The 26,475-nt window shown below is 47.7% G+C and overlaps 1 protein-coding gene across 1 annotated transcript; it reads right to left on the bottom strand.

Moving 5' to 3' along the window:
- Positions 1 to 312: 312 nt before the first annotated feature.
- On the bottom strand, positions 313 to 26,282 carry ANP32B (acidic nuclear phosphoprotein 32 family member B). The gene is made up of 7 exons (XM_029056203.2): positions 26,008 to 26,282; positions 10,945 to 11,094; positions 9,448 to 9,570; positions 6,877 to 7,066; positions 5,291 to 5,424; positions 2,846 to 2,909; positions 313 to 961 (listed from the first exon to the last, which is right to left on the bottom strand). The coding sequence occupies exons 1-7, from the start codon at positions 26,059 to 26,061 to the stop codon at positions 888 to 890; spliced, it is 789 nt and encodes a 262-aa protein (XP_028912036.1). The 5' UTR covers positions 26,062 to 26,282; the 3' UTR covers positions 313 to 887.
- Between the last annotated feature and the right edge of the window lie 193 nt (positions 26,283 to 26,475).

The following is a 26,475-nucleotide window of genomic DNA, read 5'->3' as shown; positions in this document are numbered from 1 at the left end:
GATATTGCAGCCACACGCCTTCTTTCAATAAACGTTTGAGTCACTCAGACAGGTTACTGGTGGGGGGGGGGGGGGGGGGGGGGGAGGGGGAAGCTGTTCTCCTTCCCTGGACGTCAATCAGTACGAATCAGCTAGCTCACCACCTGCCCGGAAGAGCGGATCCGGTTTCCTTCTAGGTCTCAGATTCCCGAAAGTGCTTTCCAAAGCCTCCCTGTCCCAGTCATTTTTCTCAGACAAGCTTTGAGTAAAATCAACCTTGGCCTTGATTAATATTACCTGCCATTCATATCTAAAGTAATAATACAACTAGGCTTTACCAAACAGGTTTATTTTATTCAATTCTTAAAAATATTTTTCTGCAGTTGTTGCATAAAACATCCTACTGTAAAAACATTCAAAGGTTGCAAAACCAAACAAATGGAAAAGAGCAAACCCCAAAACGTTAAGGTTTTATTTACAAGTTCTTGTTTTACAGAAAGTAAAAACAGTACTACAATCTGGTGTTACCTGGTAGTCACTGACAATTATGACTCACCACTCGCAACTGTTCTTTTCTTTAGAGCAAGTCTTATATGAAAACCTAAGAACTCAACAACAGTAAAAGGATGGAATCACTTTACTATGCCCCCAGTTTGTGTATTTATTCTGGAAAAAAAACCCCTAACAACAACAAAAAAACCACACAAAACAAAAAAACCACCTGGTGGGTAGCCAAGAGGGATTGACTGGAAAAAACGTGGAATGTCAGAAGAACGATTTCTTTGGCTCTTTGGATATCCTAGGGCTTGTTATACAGCTCCAACTGCTTGCACATACTCCTCATTAGCAAAACTCCATAGGGGTAATTCAACCAATACTGAAAAGTTCTTTTCAGGTAACCTGGGGTTTTAGTAATCTTCTTCATCCCCATCATCATCACTTTCTCTCTTCCTCTTCTCACCTCTTCCAGTCTCTTCTTCATCTACATCATCAAGAAATACAATATTGAGATTTCAGGTTAAGCAATCCACCGTAAAGGGAATTCACCCCAAAGGACCATTAGCAGGGGCCCTGACGCAAACGCGCCTTAGGGAATAGGGGGTGAAAGGAGTATGGGATATGAGAAGGGTAAAGTAAGATGTTATTACTGTTTCTTTTACTCTCTGTATCCTGCAGCTCCAGAGGGGTGTCCAGTTATTGTCAGACTTCGTAAAGCACAAGGAAGAAGAGGAAAAGTGCCATATTCGTGCAAAATAATGCTCTGCAAGTTTTAGGGAAGTCTGACTTCCAATTTTCAGTTTTACCCCCCCCCCCCGCCACACACACCCCTTTCCTTATGAATGACACACTCAAAAATTAAGCAATTTTAATGGCAACATTCAAAGCTGGGTTCGATTTCTCCACAGCTGCAGGAAACAGGAGCCAGTCGCCTTACAGAAAGTTGGAATACAGGTGGTGACTAATGATTAGAGACTGAAAAAGCATCCATCTTCATCACTATCTACACCAAAATTTATAACGGGTTTCGTTTCCCAGCTCTGATGCTCTGGGACAAACCAATGATTCAACCGACTAAAACTCAATAACCACCAACAAAGCAGCCCAGCAGAAACAGTTGGGGGAAGGGTGAGGAAGAAAGAGGGAGGGTGGAAGCCTAGTAGACTACGTTTTCAAGGTCTTACGGCACAAAAGGGGAGAAGAGGCATAAAAGCCTGTCACGAACATTCATTTCCGTCTATAGATTGTAAGGCGGTTGGTGAGAAGACTAACTAGATTGCCCCTGTGCTGGGTGCTGACTGCAGTATCCCAACGGAGAGCAGAGAGAAGCCAGAGGCTTAGCCCAAGAAGTGTCTGGCCCACAAGGGCAGATGTCTCTAGGCTGAATCAGAGAGTGGGGTCGCTTGCTAAAACGACAAAGTTATTATTGCACTCCAAAGGCCAGGCAGTGACAGGGAGCATTTCCTCTCTTCCCTCCTTAGCACCTTTACACTCTGGTTTGGCAGTCGGCTTGCAAGGGTCCACTGTGGCCTCGGAGAGGTCCGACCTGAGCCCACCTGGCCTATGCTAGGAAGTCAGGGCCAACTATAGCTTCAGAGGCAGCTACAATCACTGGACAAGGGGCCAGAAGAGTGGCTCGCCCCTCTTGCCTGACAGTTGGGGGGTTGAAAGAAAGAGCACTCACCACACCCAGAGCAGAGCAATGTATTAAGCGCTTGGGAGAGTACAGTACAACTGAGTTGGCAGACACATTCCCTGCCCACAATCATCCAAAAACCCATCCAAACCTCTCACAGACCCCACAAATGTACAAGAATTTGCATCCATGTGCGAATATATTCCTCTGTCTCTTGCTACGTATACACCCAGGCACAAAATGTGACCCTTCCCCACACTCCACTAATCCTGTACGGAGAACAGGAAAATTCCGAAGAACCACTAATGTGAAAGTTCCTATATTCCAGTATCTTATTCTGTTAAGAGACCAGTTCTCATCAGCCTTACAAAAATGACAAAAAAGGAATCCGGGGGGGGGGAGACTTTGCTATCGCTGGCAAGGGAGACCCCGTTTGCCTGGTGAAAAGGCTAAATGAGAATTATGCAGCCCCTGGTGGAAAGAAGACTGTGCCATTCACCACCTCTATTCATTGAAGCTTCAGCTTGTAAAGTGTATTGTCCATCCTGTGTAGGGACTAGCAATTCTACCCAAAATCTCACAAAGCATGTTTAGCAGAAGAGACAAAAGGCCAAGCAAAACCAAATAACACCTGGAACCCATATTTTGTCTCAACTGCTTCAACCTTAATTTCTTTAGGAATGAACAGAAAATAATTTATTCAGAAATTACACCGTATTTTATGAGCCATACCTTCCTCTTCATCATCTTCATCTTCATCTTCTTCCTCCATCTCTCCTTGTCCAAAGTCCTCTTCCTGAAGAAATGAATAAACAGCACAAAATTGCCCCACCGTTGGGATGAAACAAAACGAAACAAATGAAAATACTTTGGGGCTTCTCTCTCCATAAACTCGATGAGTGAATGCATCAAAACTATATAAATACATACTAATATCTATAAAGTAGCTTCCTTTAACCCATAATTTTCAGTAACCTAATTTTTAAAGATCTACTTTTCTTCCCCCAACTGATTTTAAAATGGTAAGACCTAGGAAAAAACAACAACACAACACCGAGAGGAAAAAGCCCTTGATCGGAATCTTCTGACAGCCTTTCCTCAACTTCAGATATGCCAGCAGGTTCTTCAAATATAATTTGCCCTATATATAAAATAGAATAGCAACTACAGGACATTTGAAAAAATCTAACCCTGGAGACAGTCTAGTAGAGTACTGCAGATACGGGCACCGCGGAATGCTTCCATTGACGACCACTCAGTTCGATTTTCCTTCTTGACAATCTGCAATTCTCCAATTGCCGACGACCTCGGGACCCATTTCATATGCATCCAGAGCACCAGGCACAAGCTCTCCCAGGAGCTTCCTTCATCTCAATGGGTCTCCAGGAATTCCTGAGGTGCCCCTCCCCTCCCTTCTGGGTTATTTCCCATGTTTGTCCTCCTTCTTCGTTGCCTGTCCACTTGGGGGGGTCTATACCCCTTAAACACTTCGATATTCACCCCATCCCCACAGAACTTTGGAATATAGTCTAATACTGTGCCGCTATCCCCATCGTCTGTAATGTTGTGACTCCCCCGATAGAAGGTAATCACCTCAGTGGCGGGAATCGGACCTATCTACTTTACTGTTTGGTACTCACCCAACCGCTTAGTGCGGTGTTCAAGCAATACCACTGATTGACTGCCCTGGACTCTAGCCTCCTTCTGCCCGAGACAGTTGGCACCCATCCACACTCCCTCCCTCTGCCATCACCAACTTCCTCTCTGTCCATAGACATGTGCTGTTCTCCCCAATTTTATAGAGGCTTCATTTACCCATTCTGATCTTCAAGGTCCCACCCCATCTCTTCTCCCATCCACAGTTGATACTGCACATGTTTCCAAACCTACTGCTTCCATTTCCTTTCTTAAGCCCAGCAATACGGCATTTATGCTCAGCAACGCACGGAAAGGTTTTTTTATATTTTCAGACTTTTGGCCTGCCTTGGACAATTTGGACGAGCTCCTTGACGCTCTTCCTGAAGCCGGTGTTGGGAAATCAACTAATCCAGTGGTTCTCCTCGTACTTCTCTGATAGCTCCCCGCTCCTGGCCTCTAGTCACCCCCCCAAGTCCATTAACTGAGGGTATCCCCAGTGAGGGTTCCTCTGTTTGCTTCCCTCGACTGGAGAGCTCCTTCATTCACAAGGCCACTTTTAGACATTTGGCTGCCCCAGGTCAGAAAAAGCTTGCCACCGCCTCCCGTATAACATCATCACGTTACACTGTGCACACACGCAGCGTTCCTTGACGCTCTACAGCCCATTTGAATCCCTAAACCTAGAATGGGTAGAATGACCCACCCCAGCTTCTCCAGAGCCACTGCGTTCCCTTCCCACGTCCCTATACACCAAGGGCTGCTTTCCAACTCGGGCTACGTGCTTTTAAATTTTTAACTCCTACTGCGGCCGTCACCACGCCACCACCACGGTAGACTGACAACCTTCTAAAGTTGCACCCCTGCCTCTTGTACCCACTTTGCCAGCTCCCGCCTTTGATCTTGCACCTCGAGACCCGTCTGAAGCTGGCTCTGTTCACTCGCTCATTCAATCACTCCCCCACCACGAACGACTCCCAGGTTTTCATCCCTATCCCTTTCGTTTCCATTCTCGGTTTTTTCCTGACATCTTTATTTGGGAGGCCTTGCCACCGCCACCGATATATTTCTGCACACGCACATCATACCCTTATGCAAAATGTCCTCTACATCCCCTGAAATTCCATCCTTTCCTGCTTCCTGAACTCATCCCCTCCAAATGAGTGGAAGGTCACCGATTTCAATGACTTTCAATCGCCCCATGGTACTGATTTTGTTTTGTTTATCCTGGAGGAAGCCAGACTGGGGGGAGGGTGAGGGGGGGAAACACACCATTGTGAAGGGAAAAACAGGGAGAGCAACAAACTGTCACTTCTGTGGCCATCTCTTTGTCGCCAGTTCCCCTTCACCCCGGTCCCCGTTACCCTGCGACCTGGACTTCTGAAGAGGACTATGGAGTTCCTTAGGTCAGTCAGACAGACCTCACCAATCTAAAACTCTTACTAGACTAACAAATTCAAATGCTCAAAGCTACGTTTCCATATGGGTTGCACTTCATCACGAGGCACAGGAGACAAAATTCGCTCCTAAAAACAATCACACCTCTCCACTGCCTTCATCCTCCTCATCTTCTCCATCTACTTCCTCCTCGTCATCTTCCTCTTCCTCAAACTCCTCTTCGATATCTTCATCCTCCTCCTCCTCCTCTTCCTCATCCTCGTCGTCCTCCTCGGCCTCTGGAAAATAAAAAAGCATACAAATATATAAAAAAATTAATCATTGCTCTGAATATAAAATCTCTATGTCAAAAGCAAAATTAAGTCCCTTTTCCCCTCCCTGCCCCTCATGGAGGCCCATGGCCAACATAATTGCTTTAAGCCTTTATTGATAACCACAGCCTCAGTGTACCTAATCTTATTTAAGCCCCACCAAAGTACGGTAACAGTGTAAGCCAAAAGGAATGCTTCAGTGTCTCACTTTTTATCCCCTCTGTGCCCCTATCTTCCCTCCTCTTTTTTTAAAGAAAACAGTAATGGTGGAAATTACAATTGGACTCCCTCTTTCCAAAGAGTCTTTTTAAATCAAAATACCACAGCCAAGAACCTAAATGATTGAATCCTAAAAATAATGAAAAAATTAGCCTATGGACTTGGTGTTTTCTATCTCAAATCATTTTTTAAAAATAAGAATTAAACCTACGATTTTTTTTGGGAGGGTGGGGGGGGACGACGACAGGAGAAGAGGAGAATTAAATTTTCTAAAATTGGTAAGTTTTTCTTAACACGTTCACTGTCAAAATGAACTTAACCCTTTCCCTCACTGCCAACTGAGAGGGACTCAGGGAAGACCGCAACCTCCCTATACCTCCCCTGGGGTGCTGTCGAGGGTTCCCGGATTGCAGGGGGAAGCCGGTTTCCCTAGGGCATGAGGCCTTTCCCTAAATCTGTAGAGCCTGGAATTTCCTTGGGCTATTAGAATCAACAGTTTGCTTATCTTTTGCGGGGGGGGGGGGGGGGTTATTCTTTTTGCTCAGATAGAGAGCCCTCCCTCAGGTGGCTAATGATGACCTCTAGGCTGACCCAGAAGCAACAGGTATACATTACATAAGGTTCCTAAAGTGATGCATTCACTCATTCAATAGTATTTATTGAGCGCTTACTATGTGCAGAGCACCATACTAAGCGCTTGGAATGTACAATTCGGCAACAGATAGAGACAAACCCCGCCCAACGACGGGCTTACATCAAAAGGACCCACAAACACTCACAGAACTAGAATGTTGCAAGGGAGGCGGGGGGTGGGGACCCCGACCTCCGGCCTTCCTCCAGAGCCACCGTGTTCCCCTCCCAGGTGCCTGCAAACGGGCGCCGCTTCCAAGCTGCAAGAGTCAGTGGCAGGAGCCAAAGCATTTTACAACGCACCAACACAACACCTCAGGACGTGCAGTACGGAAAGCAAGGCCGGAATCGAGGAGCTCAAAAATGGGGCTGCCTGGGATTAGATGAGATGAACAGCCACCCTACTCTCACCTCTAAACTAAGGCTCAGCTTCTATTAGAAGCCTCACAATTGCTAACGGGGAGTGGTGGTGTTGAGCGTTCAGTCTGCAAAGAAGACAAATGGCTAATGTTGAAGAGGCGCGACACTACCAAATAAGCTGGACTTGTAAAAATCATGATGGAAACTCACCCTCATCATCATCATCTTCATCCACACCATCTACCTCAGCATCAGAATCAGGAGCTTCTCTGTCATCCCGGTCATATCCATCCAGGTAAGTCAACTGTGGTAGAAGGCTAAAGACATTTTCCCGGTAGTCATTCAAATTTGTCACTTCACAGTTAAACAGGTCCAAGCTTTTCAGGAACACCAACTTTTTCTGAAGAGGAACACAAGAACGGAACAATGATAAAATCAGCAAATCAGAAGGGCAGACACTTCCATGATACAAACTGTCTAAACAATTTAACTCTGTTCTTTATCAATTAAACTGCCAAAAACAAGTCACTACCTAAAGCGAGTTTGAAAAAAAAAAAAATTCTCCATTTTCCCCAGACTCAACATCTTGGAATTGGAGATACCACAATTCAAATCCTTCCCTTCCAAATCCACACATTAAAGGTCAACAGATCAGACATTTCGGGATTTGAAAGTTGGTTTTATTACTATTATTAATAGTAATAATAATAATAGCATTTGTTAAGCATTTACTATATGCCAAGCACTGTTCTAAGAACTGGATAGATACAAGTTAATCGGGATGGACACGGCCCCCGTCCCACATGGGGCTCGTAGCCTAAGTAGGAGGGAAAAACAGGTACATCCCCATTTTACAGATGAGGAAACTGAAGCACGAAGAAGTGCCTTGCCCAAGGTCATAGAGCAGGCGAGTGGCAGAGCCAGGTTTAGCAGCGCGGCTCAGTGGAAAGAGCATGGGCTGGGAAGTCAGAGGTCATGGGTTAAAATCTCGGCTCTGCCGCTTGTCGGCTGTGTGACTGTAGGCAAGTCACTTAACTTCTCTGTGCCTCAGTTTCCTCATCTATAAAATGAGCATTAAGACTGTGAGCCCCACGTGGGACAAGCTGATCACCTTGTATCCTCCCCAGTGCTTAGAACAGTGCTTGGCAACCAGTAAGCACTTAACAAATGCCATCATCATTCCCAGGCTTGCACTCTTTCTTTCCACTAGGCCATGCTGCTTCCCAAAGGTGTGGTGGGCTACCTTCAGAGTTATTTTCTTTTTCAACATAATGTTAAAAGTTTATCCTCATGTTGCGGTCTCATCTGCCCAAAGGTAATAGAAGAGCGGGGTCCTTGAAAAAAATAGTCAAATAACCACCTCCAAAATTCAGCCAATTCTCAATATACCCCAGGGCTGTAGAAGACCAAAACATCCCTGGTGGAAGTAGTTCCTTAGTATCCCTTAGCTCTTTTATCCTGGGTAAAGGTGGGTACAAAGAACTAAATAATCGACCCAGTGGCCTTGAGGCGGGGGACTGAACAGTAATTCTGATTCCACTCCCCTGCTGAGGGGAGGAAGTAAACTCACACTGGCCAGGCCAGTGCATATTATTTCTCTGGGGAGTGGAGAAGGAAAAAGGGAGCCAGGATGTACCTGGGTACATTTGTGGCATGTATACAGAAGCCCTCACATTCACGCCTTGCAAAGGGTACGGACGAGGCAAGGCAAAAGAATCTGTTTGAGTCCTTTAGAGAAGCAGTGTGGCTTAGTGGAAAGAGCAGGGGCTTGGGGGTCAGAGGGCATGGGTTCTAATCCCGCCTCCGCCACTCGTCTGCTGCGTGACCTCGGGCGAGTCACCTCACTTCTCTGGGTCTCAGTTTCCTCATCGGTAAAATGGGGACTAAAAGTGTGAACCCCACGTGGGACAACCTGATTACCCTGTAGCTACCCCAATGCTTAGAACAGTGCTTGGCACAGAGAGCTTAACAAATGCCGTAATTATTATTATTATTTTCCAGGAATTTCCTCCTGTATGTCAAGCCGTTCTTGTGCACGCAAAAGATGGGTGTGGGGGAAAAAACCTACTGTTGGTCACTATCCCACAGCGAAGAGTAGATCTCACAGGAATAATCTGCATATTCTCCCTTTTCCCTGAGCAATTGAAAAGGGAATTGGGGGAGGGAGGGCAGGGGTGACAGGCCCCTCCATTCCTCTTTGCTCCTAGGCAACACACACTCTTGAGTAGAGAAGAGAGCCCAGTGGGAGGAAGAGATGCAGCTCCTGAAATCCAGAGTTGGGAGAGTAGACTGCTCACAGATAGAATAATAAGTCACTCAACTAGATTTGGAGCTAAGGCAATTGATATCCCTACTTATCTTGGCTAGATTTCTCCAGGATGGACAGCCTCCTCCCCTAATCCTGTCTTTTATCACCCCATCAATCCCCGACCTTCACTCTCTGGCAGAATTTTCTAGCCTTTAACTCAGGCTTCCTGGAATCCCACGTACACAGTGGGAAACGATGACTTAGCGGTGACAGGACAGGCAGGGAAATCAGCAAACCTGAGTTCTACTCAAGAGCTCTGATTTTAAGGACTGAATGGCACTGAATTTTGGGGTCCCAGTTTCCTCCTCTGCAGATTAATACGAGGCTATCTTCTTCCATCAGTGGGAGCTTGTGAAGACAAATCAATGTAAGAAAATTTGTTAAGGGCTTAAAACTTTGTAATATGATGTGAAAACGAGATGTTCCTGCTTTCTCCTCATGCCACGGGTGGACTACAACTACTTGGTACCCACCAGTGGTTCCAACGTGCTAATGTCCTTCAGCTTGTTTCCACTAAGGTTTAGATGTGTGAGGTTTGGAAGCCTTTCAGCCAGCACATCAAGCCCTCCGAAAATCCTGTTGTCGCTGAGCTCAAGCTGTCACGGAAAGAGGAAAAACAAGCAATCAAGTTCTAGTAAAAAAGTATCACTCCTGCGGCTCTAGGTTCATGTGGCAAAGAAAACTCTACAGCAAGACCAACTATTCCTTTAATTCTGCCATTTTGGCCAGTCTGGACCAATTTAGGCCTTCAAAGCTACTGACAAAACCAAACGGTAACGGCGGTACACGGATTTGATTTTAACTAAAAAGATCATCTTTTAAAGCTTGCATTAAGCACTCCCTGTCTATCAAGTATGACTTGCTGATACACTGTAGCAGCTGCGGGTGGAAATAGTCCCGGGATCTGCAGTCTGGGTCAACAGGAACTGACTGAACCATAGAAAAGGGTTATGGACCTCTTGAGGAGGCAGCACTGACACCGTGGCTCGAACGATTTCACCCGAAGGCCAATTTCTTTTTCAAACTTAACATCAGCATCATATGAAGCTTCTCCTCCTGTCTTTGCTTCCATGACTGAGGAAAGTTATGTGGAAATCAAGGTGTTATCTGCCCCAAGGGGGATATCAGAACTATCCCCAAGAGCTTAGTACAATTCTCTGCACCCAGTGGGCGCTCAAATACCACTGACTGATAAGGAGCTGAGCTCCTGTGTGGCAAAATAAAATTCAGGAAATAGTTGAACAATCCAGTGCGGGGGCTCCATCTGCAGGAGGGGAAAGGAGTGTGATGCTCTGCTATCCCCACTCTTCGAGGGGATTACACAGGGTATAATTTATAATTTCCCTTTTCTCCATGCCCTAGGGAAATCCTAACCCTGGCATGAGGGGGAAGGGAGGCAAGGTTGGCTGGACTAAGCAGGCAAAGCATTCCCACCCTCCCCAGGATAACATAACTGTCCTGCTCGGCAGGACACCCCAGGGATGGAACAATTACCCAGGAAGGGCCTATGGAAGTCCACACCCCTTTAGAACCTGATCTGCTTTAGCTTGCTTAACTCCTGCTGAAATGAACAGAGTAACCGGTCAATGGCAGCTTGCCTTTTAATAGGCACTAAACTGAGCACCTTCTACACAGGAGGGGATGGGCTGTGGACCAGCTAGTACTGCCTATGTGACTTGTGTGTGCAACAGAGAGAAAAATGTAACCGTCAGGGACACGGTGCCTTCCTAGCATCCAAAGCCTAAAATTGTTGGTAAGGTGGAAATCCACATAGTCATGTACTCGTTGCTTATCAATCATAAGAGACAGCATAACATACTGTACACACACAAATTCCTCCTGAGAAATCAACTAGAATTTACTAGAATTCCGACTTGAATGTCCACCTGTGACTTCATCTCCCCCCCGCCCCACCCCAAGAGAGCTCCTCTTTCACTACAGATTAGTGCAGAACGAAAACTGACTCTTACCTTTCTCAACTTGGGAAGTTTCGGGAGGTTCGAAACTGAAATCAACACGACATTTATTAAGCTGAGGAACTCTAAGTTCACAAACTCTGCTGTCAACCCCTCAATCTTCCCTTCATCGGACCTGCAGTTGTCCAGAACAAGTTCTTTTACCTGTGCACACAAGAACAAAAGATAAGTTATTGAAAGGGCAACGAAAAGAGCACCAGAAGTAATCCTACACGGTTAAGTGTAGAAGGCATGGAGGACTCACCAAAGGGAAACATCAACACCTGGCAGTCCTACTAAACACCTTCATCCGCACAGCTTGTTGCAATATGGTCAGTCAATCAAGTATCTGTCGTTAACATGAACCTCCCCTTGATTATTAACCAACCGGCTCTTGGTATTTTCCAATGTTTCTTTTCAGGTATAAGTGGTAAGCAGTTTAGTACGCATGGTTGGAAGTGGAACTAGATATACTACCTAGACACCCAATTGGCATGGCTCAATGCAAAACCTCTAGTACTTTTACAGTCCCCAACTTGCTCCTTTGGGGTTGCTTTGAAATATGGGGGACATAAAAGGGAGGGCCAACTACTTAGCTCAAAATGACCTTCACTGTTTGCCAGTATGCTTACGCTTGCTCTGTGGAGTACAGATTTTAAAGTTAACAAGACTTAGCAAATCTTACAGAACTATTCCGGAGTTCGGGTCCCCAAGAAAAGATGCAATTTCTTTTCAAAAATGAAAGCAACTCACATTAGGGGACAGTTCTCTCAGGACTGTGCTTTCTGAGTTAAGGTAATCAACAACTACTTAGGCCTTAAAACTAAATCAATTCGAAAGATAACCTAGCCTGGAAGCCAACATCATCCACTCTACTAAACTGTATGTGAGGTTTAGTCATCAGGAGCTTTGAATCGGTAGAATTGTAATTGTCTTTACATTAGTATCACGATTAAATCATGTGGTTTTCAACAGTTTGAAAAGCAAGTGGCTAGTGTTAAAGAAAGATTGTAAAGGTTTGTTGGCCTAAAATTAGAATTACCAGCTGTGTCTGGGTTTATAAAATTATGCATGCATGTCACACCACCCTCCAATCTGCCTATTGGTTCAAATTTAATGAGCAGAATATGTAAGTTTGAGATCTCTCTCTCTCTCTGCGTGTGTATATATATATACACACGCAGAGAGAGAGAGAGAAAGAGAACAGGAGCCAGTCGTATAACCCAATCCCGTTCGACAAAAAGACAGAAGGGCACAAGATGGGGCTCGACAGAATTTTGTGGTGTCATTCTGGTTAGGGCCCTTTACCAAGATTTCAAGTTTTAAGAGAACACAGTTGATTAAAACTATGGGTTGCAAAGAAACATTTCTGTTTTATATTAACAGATCTCACTGGTAGCCTGCACTCAAATCTCTTGTTTTCCAAACTCAAGAAAATGTTTACGTTAGGCTTTCAAAGGAGTCTCAGAAGTAGCATTTGCTTGATCAATCAATGCACTTTTGTCTAGTTGAGTCTGAAAACAGACACACAAGAGACAAAGGCTGTAAGAGGTGTGATGGTGTACCATTTATCCTAATTGGCTATTAAAGCCAATTTATGTGAGCATTTAAATGCCAACCCAAGCAGACAGAGCATCTTGAGTCACCGTAATAAATTATTTAAGGGACACTTATGCCTTCAGTTTCCAATTTTAATTCAGGAGAACCTGCAAAAGATCTCAGTCCATGGTTTGTAAACCACCATCTTTACTTTTGCCAATTCAACTGACCGATCTCAATGCTAATAATAATTCGGAACTCTAATCAATAAACACGGGGAACACCTTGCCGAGACTCTTAAGAAAATTTGCGAGGGCCGACGTGTGTGATGAGCTGAGATTACTCATAGCAACGGTGAAACCCCCAACCCTGAAATGTTTAAATGATTAAAACATTCTCATCTGTGGAGTCGTGACTTATGACAACGCCTATCTAAGGCAGTAAAATTCATGCTAAATCAAAGCAAAAACCTTGACAACATCGGACTGGTTTAAACACACCTTGGCATTCTTGGTAACAGTAAACAACATTATCTGTCAATCGATGGTGATAATAGATCATTAGACTCTGAGGCATTCAAGGAACTATTCTAGGTTAGTGCTTAGATGACTGGACTGATAAAACAAGATAGATTTTAAGCTTCCTGAGGGCAGGATCTAATGTTGTCAAATATACATTTTGGGCACTGTTCTCCAATGCTATTGAATAACTCAGTGTTTGAGCTACACAAACACTGTCTGATCAAGGACAAATGACTTCAAGCACCCAGAAGTGAGTCACTAGAACGGTGCTGATCCACGAATTTACTTCCAAGTGTCAGGTGGTTAACCTGGTGCTATTTTCTTCACATTCTGTTACCACTGTATTTATACTGTCCATTCAGTTTCAGTGAATGGGATCCGTGCACTACACATCTGCTCCAGACTGTACAGGTTCCCTAAACAGAAGTCAAAATCCTCTGGAAATTGAGTATATTTCCATAATTAAAACCACGTCTAGAAAAACTTTAGCGTTTCAGGGAATTCTACAAAGCCTCTACCTGTAGCAGCGTTGTTCGGCCTACCTGTTTTATCGTTGGGGAGGCGACTTTTCGGACTCAGAAATGGCGTCAAAACAAAGAGGAAGGTCATAAATTTTAAAGGCTCCCTGGAGAGTCATAGTCTATGGCAGCGTCAAAGGCAGTAACCTAGCCTATTATTTTTCCACTGGACATACCTTTTTAGGATACCTGTACTCCCTACCTCAAGTCTAAGATCCTAGCTAGGCCAAGTACCTTCTGCCTTCCCTATAAACACGAGGCTCACCTCTGAGTTGGTCAAGTAGTAGAGTGCAATGCAGTGGAAAGCACTCGGGCAAGTTCAATAAAAGTAAAAGACGGATATGTTCCTTACCCACAAGGACTTTACAAACTAGTGTTTTACATGTAAAACGGTTAATACACAATGGAGGCAATGGGAAGGCCAAGGATCAGGCAGGGATTAAAACGATATGCCAGGATGAAATATCTGAAGAAATGAACACCCACGGGCATGCAAGTGCCGAGGATGAGCATTCGTAAAAGCGGTAAAGGTGACCGTTGGAGCGTTGGGAATTCATTAGGGATGGTTTGTTGGAAGAAGTGGAATTTTTAGGAGGACTCTGCGGGGGAGGGAGCGGGGAGGGAGGGAGTTCCAGGCTGGGGGGACAGCTTGAGCCAGGAGTTGGAAGCAGGTGAGTTGAGAGAGGGGTTTTGGCTATGAGGTAAGCTTAAGTGGTGCAAAGAGTGCAAGGAAAGGTTAGAGCCTAAATGGAAAATGGAAAAAAAAAACGGTGCCTTGTAGCAAATGGTAAGGAGTTTTCATTTGAGTGGGGGGCATGGGTAGCCATTTGGGGTTTCTCAGGGGTGGAGAGACATGCCAAGTGACATTTCAGGATGATGATCCAGACAACAGCCCAGAGAATAGACTGAAAGAGAGAGAGGCTTCAGGCAGAGAGATCAGTTAGACTCTACTTGAACTGCAATTTGATGAGTGCTTCAACCAGGGTGGTGGTGGTTTTGGATGGAGAGAAAGGGACAGAGCCAGGAAATGTTTTAGAGAAAGAACTGGCGGGCTTTAGCAGTTGACTGGACAAGAGAGCGGAATGGCAGTGAGGATTCAAGGATGACAAGGTTGGGTGTGGCTTTAAGGGACAGGGAACATGGTGGGTTGTCAACAGAGATGGGGAAGAAAGGAAATGGGGAGGGTTTATGAGGGAAGATGAGAAGTTCAACCTTGGACATGTTGTGCTCAAGGGGTCAATGGAAATGCCCTGAAGGCAGGAGAAGATAGGATGAGATTGACAAGCGGGGAGAAAATCGGGGTTAGAGAGGCTGATTTGGGAGTCCTACATCTAGGAGTGGTAGCTGACGCCACGCAAGCAGTTGAGCTCTGAGAGGGGGTAGAGAAGAGTAGGAGTCCCAGAACTAAGCCTGGTGGAACACCTACAATTAAGAGAGAAGATGGAAGAGGAGCCAGGGAATGAAACCTAGGAGCAGTAGGAGAGGTGGAAGAATCAAGAGAGGACCGGTCAGCAAAACCAAGATCTGACAGCTCTCCGAGGAGATAAAGACGGTCAACGGCTGTGGAAGGTGGTAGGGAGATGGAGAAGAGCCCACCGGATTTAGCAATCCACACTTGTAATACTGCCATAAGTGCCCGGTGGCCGTTCTCCATAACAGAAACTATTCTTCAGTGTGAAAACATTCCCCCAAATAGCCTGCTGTTTGTTTCCTGTGGATGGGTGGAAATTTCTGTATTTTCCACAGAAGGTCTCAGCCCAAAGATTAAAAGTTTGATGCATTTGGGAGACCCACAAAAAAACTTCTTCGATATTTGAATTATAGCGATTTCCCTTCTCTGTAGCCAGCTAAAAAAATTTACATTCTCCGATTTTTTCCAGGGATGAAATAACTAGCTTGCACATGTTCTGGACAAGCAGCCAGTTCAGTTAGTCAGGGCTTCCATTTGAGTGATTTTAGACGTTGGAATGACTGTTGCGCATGGAAATACAGGCATCGAGAAAGGTGAGAACACAAAGATTTGAATTCTCTACCTCACTGCCACTAGGGTTCACTTTAGTATACTTTCTGCCAAATGGTCATGAAACCAAGAGCGGAGGAGCAGAAGCAGTGGCCTCCTGTTTTATATGTACCTGCTCAGGGAGGCACAAAAATCCTAGAACTGGAAGGGATTTAGCGATCTGCCTCAGGCCCCGACCTCCCAGGAGGTGATAACCATCACCCAGGATCAATGGGCATTGATTTGCTTTTTAAAGATGCACGACTCCCTTTAATAGATGTTTTACTACCAGGACTGTGAAGAAGCTCCTCTTTATGCCCAAGAGAAATTTCCCCCCCATCATACGGAAAGCTTTGGGGACACTGTAAATAATGCAATATTCGCTTAATAAAAACCCTAGATAGACTTGAAGACAATGATTCCCTCACTCCCTTAGTTTTCCCTGTCCTCCCTCAACCCTCCCCCAGCTAAACAATCCCAATTCCTTTCACCTTTTCTTCTTGGCCCTATTTCCCGTAACTTTAAATAACTCTGTTATGTTTCTCTGGAGCCTCTCCAGGTTCCCTACATCCTTTTGAAGATGTAGGGGCTAAACACCGGCACCAATGCAAATGCCTACACCGCAGCTAACAGTGCCAATATATACATCAGGGCCATCACCACGATCAAATATTTGTGAAGTGCTCAATGTATGCATTCAGAAATCTCTTGCTGATGTAGAAATAACCCAGTCAGAGCAGGGGAGGAACTGTACCTTCTCTGGCCAGATCGACAGAGTTGACAACTGCGGAACATGCACCACACGAACCTATTTCCCACCCCACCCCTGACCACTGCCCTGTCCTGGACCGCTGCACCCCACGGACGATCAGGGCCCGCTAGCTACACAGGAGACCACATGGCAACCTCCCCTTCCCTCTCTGGAAAGTTCACCAGGTCCATGCGGGGGGAAGGGTTCCCTGTTGCCCCCACGCCTCGGTCTTGAACCTCCCACAAGAGCGATTTGGGTGGCTTGAGCCTCAGGGATCCGAACGACCAGGAAGTGTTAATTTTTAAGCGCAGCCTGAACTGCTTCCCTACCTCCTCGTCTGTGATGAGGGTGGAGCCACCTTCACTCTTCGGAGGGGCTGCCGTGGCTCACGCGGGTCCGTACGATGCCTTGAACAGTGAGCAGAAGAGGTTCCAGGCGTCGTAAGTCTGCATAGGCCCGGATCTCCTCTGCTTGGTCTTCCCATCGCCTGCCAACACGTTTCTTAAACTTGATTTGCAGGTCTCTGCAGGCCTCCCCCCTTGCGGAGTCCCGCGGTCCCGCAAGTTGCTGAGGGTGCAGTAGATATCCGGCTGCGAAGACTTCTCTGACTCACTTGTATCGAGCCAATCTCGGCGGCCTTGCCTGCCCAGGCCCAGTGCCTTGACAGCTCCTTAGAAGAGATGCCTATTTGTCCTGCATACTGGGACGGTGGTTTGAGTTTCCTGTTTCCACGAGCCTGTGAGGACACGGCTACACAGCTCCTTGAGGGTGCCTTCGTTCTTAAGGGGCTCACTGTTTTGCTCCCGGGGCGGTTTGGAAGCCACCGTTCGATGCACTGGTTGCGGCTGCAGAATCGGTGTGAGTCGGGGAGCGTATCGTGCGGTGCCCGTTCAGCGTTCGGCGCGACGCGTGGCTGCTGCGAGCCATGAGCCGTTAAGCTCCCTCTGCCATGTGGCAATGCCATCAACGCGATGTCACCGTCGCGATCGAGGATTCACCTGGGGCGTTCCTCCCGTCGGGCAGGCAGAAGAGAGTTTTTGGTGCGGTCGCTCAGCGAAAGCAGGCCGCTGCCTATCGACTTTGCAGGCCAAAGACTTTCTGCCGTGTGGAGGCATCGCTTCCGACTCGCGGATGAAGAAAGACGGTCCGTTATAACTGACTTTTCTGGCGTGGGTACTCCCACCACGAGCCCACTGTGAACCTTGCTACGAGCTTTTCTCTTCATTGGGACTGGGCCGTGGCCACTTATGACAGTGGCTAGGCGCTTCTGGTTCAGGGGTAGGCCTAGCATTATCAGACGGTCACTTATACCTCTGGGCAGATCTGGGAGGCCCGATATTAGTGACTGTCTGCTTGCAAATCCAACCCCTGACGGCGCCGTTCTGAAAAGGGAAGGGCTTTCCGAAGGAAGGTTTAACCAGCACCTACCACTGTGAGCTGTCCTTCATCCCAGCAAGCAAGTCTAGCCTTCCTTAATACTGGCACAGCACCTGGCCAGTTCACGAGATATCAGAGCTGTTGTTCTTATAGGCCGATGACGGTTTTCAACATCACGTGGCGGCCTTCTGTGCTTAAAGGTGCAGAAGAAGAAGGGAAAGTTATCAGAAGCTCTTGAGATAGTCTTCCAGCAGGGCACAATAATTCAGTGCCGAATGAGTACTGAGGCAACCTGTGTCTATCAGTGAAGGATTCTGTAAGTCAGGGTTTAGCCAGTTGCTGGAAGGCCCCATTAACACCACCAAATCCCTCAGTGACTTGTGTGTGTGTGTGTTTGGGGAGGTGGGGGAGGCAGGGTGGGAAATCTGGGCTAGATACGCAGGGACCGCAGGGGGAAAGGGCCCCATCCTTCTGGCAGAGAGCTGCCATCTTGGCTCCACCTATAGTGGAGCCAAGAAGGAGTGGCCGTAGGGGGGATGGGGGTTGGGGGAGACGGGTTATATCTACAGCTACGTTTTCTGCTCAAAAAGCTGTTGAGGGAAGAAGCCAACGGGGTCATCCCCATGCCTTCTAACCCACGGGACCAACTGTCCCCGTGGAGTGGACTGGGCCAAGCCAGGTTAGCTGGCAGGCCACAAACGATTCATTGTCGAATCATTCTGCTTTAGGGCCTCTTTAAATTATCTCTTGAGCTTAACCCACTTCAGGGCTCCGTATGGTCACGGTGTGAGTATGTGACTCCTGTCTTTCTCCTATTTTCTGTCCAGCAGAGTTGTTGCAATAAACATTGATTTCATGCTGGTAAACTACGTTTCAGGACCCTGTTTGTGGTGAGCCCGATCTGTCATTACTCATACGCATTTCGTTATACTTCAGCAGCTGGCTAAGAGAGTGTAGGGAAAAATCGGAATGGGCAGCACTCAACCCTGAGAACTGCTTTTAAACATCTCTGCTTCTCTCTGGGGAAAACCGATCTTACTATCCTTGAGCAATATATTTGTCACATTGGTCATTTCCAATGAATTCAGCCAAGTTAATCTGCACTTTCACAGCCCACTTTATGAAATGGAACAGATCTCTTTAATCTCAAATGAGCAGCATGCACCTTAATCTCTCCAATTTTTTTTTTAATTTGCAGCTGTCTTTATACAGACAGGCAAAAACCATAGTGGCTTTGGAGATGTGATAGTAAGAGACAAAATTCTGAAATAGAGTCCTAAAAAGAAAAAAAAAAGCCTGAAAACTGTCAACTTATTGCCAATTTCCTTTAGTCCAGCTATATGTGGCAGAATTGTCAATGCAGTTAAGCATGCTTTACTTCTGTAAAGAATACCAAATCTTTACAGTGTTGAAAATGTTCCTCACCCTTGCTCAAAAAATCAACCATGCCTCCATTGCAGTTCAAAACCCACTTAAACCTTAGAAACTAATGCAAAATAATCAACTTTGGCTTTTGAAGGTGTGAAAATACCCTACTCCCGATTAAATAATGCTTCCATTCTGGCACAGCTCAGTGGTAATAACATCAATAATTGTGGCATTTAAGCACTCGCTATGGGTCAGACATTGTACTAAGCACCGAGGTGGAAAGAAACAATCAAGACGGACACGGTCCTCGGCCCACATAGGGCTCACAGCCTAAGGAGGAGAGAGACAGACAGTAATGACTCTTCCGAGGCCCAGGTAAGTTAACTTGCCCAGGGTCACCCAGCAGGCAAGTGGCAGAGCCGGGATTAGAACCCATGTCCTCTGACTCCCGGGCCCCGGCTCTTCCCGCCAGGCCAGCTGGTTTTCACTTTCTAGTGAAATCGAATCTGGGTAATTTATGGTTTCTCCTGCAGCCCTTTATCCGCTTAGTAATGCTGCCTTTGAAAACCAGGGGACAAACCTTTACTCTTTCCATCGGAGACAGTCTTGTTGTCGGATTATGTACTCAGACAATTTCAGCAATTTAGCTACGCTAATGATTTTAAATGGTAAAACAACAATCACCCTGACAGAAAAAGTTACAAATAAGGAACTACAGTACAGAGCGGTCAGTGCTGCAGAGGGCGAACCTGTATCCACGACAATCATCTGCACCTCTGTCCCCGTGACAACATAGTAGTGCACCTTTTAAGGATAATAATAATAATGATGGCATTCGTTAAGCGCTTACTATGTGCCAAGCACTGTTCTAAGCACTGCAGGGGGATATAAGGTAATCAGGTTGCCCCCATGGGGCTCCCAGTCTTGATCCCCATCTTACGGATGAGGTAACAGGGGCACAGAGACGTGAAGTGACTGGCCCAAAGTCACACAGCTGACAAGTGGCGGGGTCAGGATTAGAATCCACGACTCTAACTCCCAAGCCCGGGCTCTTGCCACTGAGCCACGCCTGCCACTCGGGATGGCCGCCGTGAGAAGGTGCCATACACTCAAATGGGGATCATCCCTACTTTCAAATGATCTAACTGGGCAAGATTTCAATCAATCATATTTACTGAGCGCTTACTGTATGCGGAGCACTCAACTAAGCGCTTGAGAGAGTACCCTGCAATAGGGGTGTTAAACACAATCCCTGCCCACAACTAACTCACAGTCTAGAGGGGGAGACAGGCATTAAGATAAATAAACCACAGGTACGTACCTAAGGGCTGTGGGGCTGAGGGAGAGGTGAATAAAGGGAGCAGATCAGGGTGACGCAGAAGGGAGTGGGAAAAGAGGAAAGGAGGGCTTAGTCAGGGAAGGCCTCTCGGAGAAGACGTGCCTTCAAGAAGGCTCTGAAGGTGGAGAGAGGAACTGTCTGTTGGCTACGAAGAGGGAAGGCGTGGCAGGCCAGAGGCAGGTGAGAGGTCGGCAGCGAGACTGACGAGGTTGAGATACAGTGAGTAGGTTGGCGTTATGAGAGCGAAGCACGCGGGCCGAGTTGTAGTAGGAAGGCAGCAACGTGAGGTAGGAGGGGGCAAGGTGATCGACAGCTTTAAAGCCGACGGTGAGGAGTTTCCGTCCGATGCAGAGGTGGACGGACAACCGCCGGAGGTTCTTGAGGAGTGGGGAAGCAGGGACTGAATGTTTTTATAGAAAAAGGATCCCGATGGCAGAATGTAGCATGGACTGGAGTGGGGGGATTCCTTTTTTAAACTTTTCCTCCCCTCTAATTTCTGTGCACCCCTGAATCTGTGGTCCCCCATGATTTCTTCACCTCCCCGGAGCCACTTTCAAAAAAAAAATAAATTACAACATGTCACACAGCCAGGCGGGCCCCTTCCCCACCCCTCTGTTTGGACATGCAGGAGGGGGACCAACCACTACCCTAGTCCTCCTGGAAACTGGAAATGGCAACAATATTTATTCAAAATAATTACACCCATGCTTACAGTTATCTGGAGGCAGAGTGCGCTGCTTGTAACTTTAGTTACGACAGCTGTTTGGTTCTACCTAAAAGGCTTATCTGCATCGGGAGCGGAAATGCATTTATCCATTTTATCTACAATCTCATACAGGGACTCATAATATTGGGCTGTATAGCTACACCTGTCTGGTAGCGAGATGTCAACAACTCCTGCCTCTCTGCCCACCCTAGGAGCCCCACACCTGCCACTCTGCCCTATCAGAACATCTCAGGCTTTCCCATTCCTGCCCCTCCCAGTCCTCTGCTGAGAGTTTTCTTCCCCTACTACCTGCACAGAGAAGGATGAAATAAAACGAGTGCATTTCCAAGAATTCCGTTTTTATTTCCCAGATTGAATTATGGCTATGACACGGGTAACTGCGCACCGGCTGGTCAGAACAACTGCTCAGCTGATGAGGGCTTTTAAAACTTATCTGCAATCCAGGTGCCAACTCCACAGAGGAGGACGGGGGCCAAAGCCATCGTTTTCGCCCCTCCAGCTTCTGAGACTGCGACTGAAGAGGTTCTGGATAAGGCTGGAAGGATACACAAACCTCAAAGGGGGTCTCTTAGATCCACTGGCCCTTTGAAGCTGGCAGACCACTTACGAGCCCTGATCCAAGCGCTTAGCCCAACGCTTCGCACACAGTAAGCACTCAACACGAGCGAACGAATACGCTTTCCCCACCCCCACCTCGAAATGCCAAACCGGCATCCGAGATACACGTTAAAAAATGGGCATAGCCCTTGCTTTCAAGGATAGGACAACTCGTGGGAGCATAGGATAATAATAATGAGAATAATTGTGGTATTTGTTAAGCCCTTATTATGCGCCAAGCACTGTTCTAAGCGCTGGGGCAGATACGAGGGAATCAGGACAGTTTCCGTGGAGAGAAAATGAACCCTCAGCCTAGTGATACGTGCAACGGCACCGCCCTCGCTCTCTTCCCCGACACTCCCTGGCACGTAACCCACGTGGCCCTTGCTGTAGAATTGGGTGCACTGGTGATGGATTTTACCATTTATGGACCACTGCGGTATACTAAAGGCTGGCCAGAAGATTCACGGGGCACAGTCTCAGCTCTCTAGGAACTTACCTTTTAAGGCAGCATCAATCAGTAATGTTCATCAAGTGCCCACCCTGTGCAGAGCACTGTACTAAGCAGTGGGAGAGTGCAATAAAGTAAATAAAGAGCTTACAGTCCAGCAGCCCTAAAACAAATTAGAGGTTGGGGAAAGCAAGGGCTGTTCAAAGAAATGTAAATAGGTGGGATTTGGGGTCCGTAGTCAGGAGGGTAGGTCCCCCAAAATTTAGGTGACAAGGAAGTGCTGAAGTGGCAACAGGGGAGGGAAAAGAAGGAGGAGCTGAGGGGTTAATGAGGGCAGGCCTCTTGGAGGAGACACGATTTCGGAAGCCGGGGAAGGCCGCGGACTGAGGAAGCGCCAGGCGGGAGGAGGGCATGAACGAGAGGTCGGCAGCGAGAAGCGAGAACAAGGCAAAGGGAGCAGGTCGCCTCGGGAGGAGTAAAGGATGCAAGATGGTGCATAGTGAGAGCGAAGCAAGCATAAACTTCACAAAGGTGGCTAGGTTCCTGCCTTAGAAAGGAAGGCGAACGTTGCGTCCTCCCTTTCCTCTATCCAAAGTCTCCTTCAACTACCATTCCTTCCACAGCAAAGAAGTCATGATTTTCCTCTCCACCCAACGCCACACTCGCTTGGCACGCAAACCGTAAACACTGGCCTTCCTACCGTGTCTGCATTCGATTATTTATGAAACTACTGCCATAATGGGTCTCCGTTTCCGTTAATCATCCGCTTAAGATCGAAAGCTCCTCGAGGGCACGGCCTGCTGTCCATTCGCTTGTATGGCCTACCACATCACCAAGCTCAAGTGGGAGCCGCGGAGATACTATTTTGACAGGGCACCGCACGCCGCGGATACAGGGAGTCCTTGATTTATGACACTTTGAATTACGATGAGCAGCAGTTTCATTTTGACACCCTGCCTCAACTTTATAGGCCTCTGGGGGAGCAGGAAAATGGGGGAACAATTAAAAAAAGCTGCAGTGGGGTAAGGGAGAAAGTTTCAAAGAGGACAGGAGCGGAGGGTTACTAGTCAGAGTCAACCAGGGAGGTTGACGTGGCCGGCTACCCTAAGCTGGAACCTGACTCAAAGAAATAAAAGAAATAAAAGTAGCTCCATTACTTATCTGTAATTGACAATTCACAATTCTAGATAATTTGGGTCAGAATACAATTTCTGAGTTTGATTTGGGAACCACCCCGCCATTTACGGTCTCGTTCCTAGGAAAAAAATAAAGCAGTTTCAACTTAAGATGCGGTTACCAGGAACCAATTGTGTCTTAAGTCCAATTAAGCCTGTTTTCAATATCGTTGTTGACAATGACGACTTAGTTCGGGGAAGATTCACATTGCCAGGGCTACCTAGAAAACAGAGGCCAAAATACGCTGGGGTGTTTTTGGGATTTTATTTTATTTTTTTTTGAGCCGGAGTTATCCGGAAGCCAAAACAACTTCATTTCCATACACATCACACGTTGTGGATATAAGACTTTTACCAAAATGAGGGATACAGAAGATGAGGCGGGCAGGCTACGCGTCTACCAACTCGGTCAGACAGTGCCGTGCACACGGTAAGCACTCAGATCCGACTGCTTGATGTACCCTCCCCGGTTTACCGCCCAGATCACATGCTACGAACCCGGGTCCTAACCTGGTTTTAAATCCTCTCAGAGATGAGCCCACACAACCTCGAATGGATATGAACTGGGCAGACCATCATCTAAAATGGCTGGTATTTGAAAGTTAAAAAAAATCCACTCTGGCAGTAGCGGGATCTACGGAGCATCCGCTTGGGGCAGTGGATTGGGAGGTACAAAATAAACAAGTGACACACTCTGGGCCCGCAAGGAGCTTTCACTCTACTTGTAAAAATATTCACAAAGTAGAGCGGTCAAAATAAACAACTGAACATACAGGCACGAGTGCTGAGGATGACTCTAAATAAGCTCCAAAGCGCTAGAGACATTCAGACGCATAGGAAGTGACCCACCAGAATTTACTTAAGTGGAGTGAATTCCGATTAACTTCCCTCACCAAAATTTGCCAGAGAGAGCTAAGGGCTACGGTGTCAGGGGACCCTGCCTGTAGTCCCAACTTTGCCTCTGGCCTGCTGGGTGAATTTCCACTTAACCTCTCTAACGTCTCGGAGAAGAGAGTAACCACCTAACTCTCCCTACTTTGCAGCACTGTGGAGGGCAAGAATGAACCAAGCAATTTGAAAGTGCTCTATAAAGAAAAAGTGCTCTATAAAAGTCCAGTTATGTAAGCAGAAACAATCAATTTCTAAGTGAAATGTTATGCCATTTCCAAGTACTTTTCACAAACGAGGTATGAGGGTTTTTTTTTACTGATCGCTGTGCAGGGAGGCTCGTACGTTTCTTGCCTAGATGTACTGACAAATTCGAATCCTCAACCACTACAGAAGTGTCTGGCTTAAGGCAGAAAGTCGCAATACATCTGCTTATTTTGGAGGGGGTGAGGAGGGGAGTCACAACACTTGTCCTTTTTTTGGGGTGGGAGAGGGACAGATCTTTTTTAGTGTGTCAGGCAGATCCAGGCTTGGGGGCTTCTTTTTAAATCCACCCAAGGCCACATAATGAAAATTGGGGTGCCACGAATAAAACTCGGGATTAAAGAGTGTTCCTAAATTTTCCATCTTTGCATTTTTAAGGAAGTTTGGGGCTACGGGTTTTGTGTTCCCACTGAGGCCGGGCTTTGGATTGCTTTCTACGGGGGGAGAGAAGCTGTAAAGAACCCAGGCCGAGTGGGGTGATGCTCCCAGGCCGTCGGTTGTCTTGCTCGACGGATTCCCTCGCCCCCCCACCCAAAAAGGGGAGGGGAGGGCCCCCCAAATTAAACAAGCATTCGAGTCAGAGAGGCTGGAATCCAACCAAAGTTGTCTTTCGGAGGGGGAGCCCCGAAGAGGCGAGCCAAGGTTCCCGAGTTGGGCCTGATCCGATCTCGTATTTGGGGGCCTGGGGGTGACATAAATAATTAAAAAAAAAGGGATCGGAGGGTCTCGCCAACCACCCCAAGGGTGGCCGAACTTGGAGCGGCCGCCGGGCCAGCAGGAGGAGGGCCCCACTCGCATTTACTGTGTGCAGAGCACTGCCCTAGGCGCTGGGGACCCCCATCCGAACCTTCTCCTCCTCCTGCCCACACTCGCCCACCCCGGGGAGCCGCCGTTGCCCTTTTAAGAGATGGAGGAGGAGGAGATGATGAGGAGGAGGAGGAGGATGAGGAGGAGGGAAACGGAAGGGGAACAACATGGCGATGGCTCGCGTCGGCCCAAAGGGGGGTGGGGGGAGAGAGAAGGGCCACCGGCCGGTGAGGGAAAAGTTCTCATCTTGCACCTCGAAAATGGCGGGAAGCAGGGGAAAGGGGGGGGGGGGGAGTGATTTGAACTTGGCTGCGCCATCCCTTTTCACCTCCTGGAGTGGAGTGCCCCCCCCTCCCCCCCTCCACACTTCTCCCTCGCGCTTCAGCAGCAACCGTCCCCCTTGACGGTTGGGCGCGCGGGGGCCGCCTCCTACCGTGACCGTTTTTAATGTCCCGTTCTCCCCCCCCCCGCCCCCCGGGGCAAGTGCAACTCGCCTCTTCTACCCCCCCAACCCTGCCAACATGGCTCCCGGCGTTACACAACCCCTCTCCTTTGCCTTCCCCTTTCTCCCTCGTGGTTTTTTTTTCGGGGGTGAGGGGAGATAAAACTTTCTTCCAGACACCCCCCCCCCCCCTCCCGTCGGGCGAACCGAAAGAGTTAAACAAGCCCTCCCCGAGCCCGATCGGATTGCGCCCCCCTCTTTCCCCCGGCCCCCCTCCCTCATTCTTTTTGGGGTACGGGGGGGGTCTCTCCTTACATCGGCGGGCATCCGGTTCCTCAGCTCCAGGTGGATCCTTCTCTTCATGTCCATGGTGCAAACTAACTTTGCGCTGCGAGGGCGGGAGAAGGGGATGGGGAGGGGGGAGCGCTCTCCAGAAAACGCGCAGTATCCAGAGACTCCTGCTTAGTGAAGAGAACCGCGATGGACGTCTGTCAGTGAAGCAGCCCCAACGCCAACTTCCGAGGGCGAAAAGCAATCAAGGAGGGAGGGGGGCGCGTGCGGCGGGGGGCACGACGGGGACGGGACCCGGCCCTCCCTCACTACCGCCCCCAGCTGGCCGTCGGGCGACACTACGGTGGAATAATGGGACCGCGCGGCGATGCCCGTTGGTGGCCGCGGCCGAAAAGCGCGGGGGGGAGGGGCGGGGGCAGGAGGGACGGTTTTTTTTGGGGGGGCGATGGGGCAAGATCGGGAAGGGGGAGGAGGAAAAGAAAACGGTTGCAA

Source organism: Ornithorhynchus anatinus, chromosome X5 (assembly GCF_004115215.2).
Source record: "Ornithorhynchus anatinus isolate Pmale09 chromosome X5, mOrnAna1.pri.v4, whole genome shotgun sequence".
In the NCBI taxonomy this organism is placed as follows: domain Eukaryota; kingdom Metazoa; phylum Chordata; class Mammalia; order Monotremata; family Ornithorhynchidae; genus Ornithorhynchus; species Ornithorhynchus anatinus.
The sequence above is the reverse complement of the archived record's forward strand: the minus strand, read 5'-3'. Positions and strand labels throughout refer to the sequence as shown.

Coding starts and splice junctions, on each gene's coding strand:
- ANP32B (XM_029056203.2), bottom strand. CDS start 26,061: ATGGACATGAAGAGAAGGATCCACCTGGAGCTGAGGAACCGGATGCCC. Junction 9,571..10,944: donor AACTTCCCAAGTTGAGAAAG/GTAAGAGTCAGT, acceptor TTTCCGTGACAG/CTTGAGCTCAGCGACAACAG. Junction 7,067..9,447: donor TTAGCACGTTGGAACCACTG/GTGGGTACCAAG, acceptor GTTCCTCTTCAG/AAAAAGTTGGTGTTCCTGAA.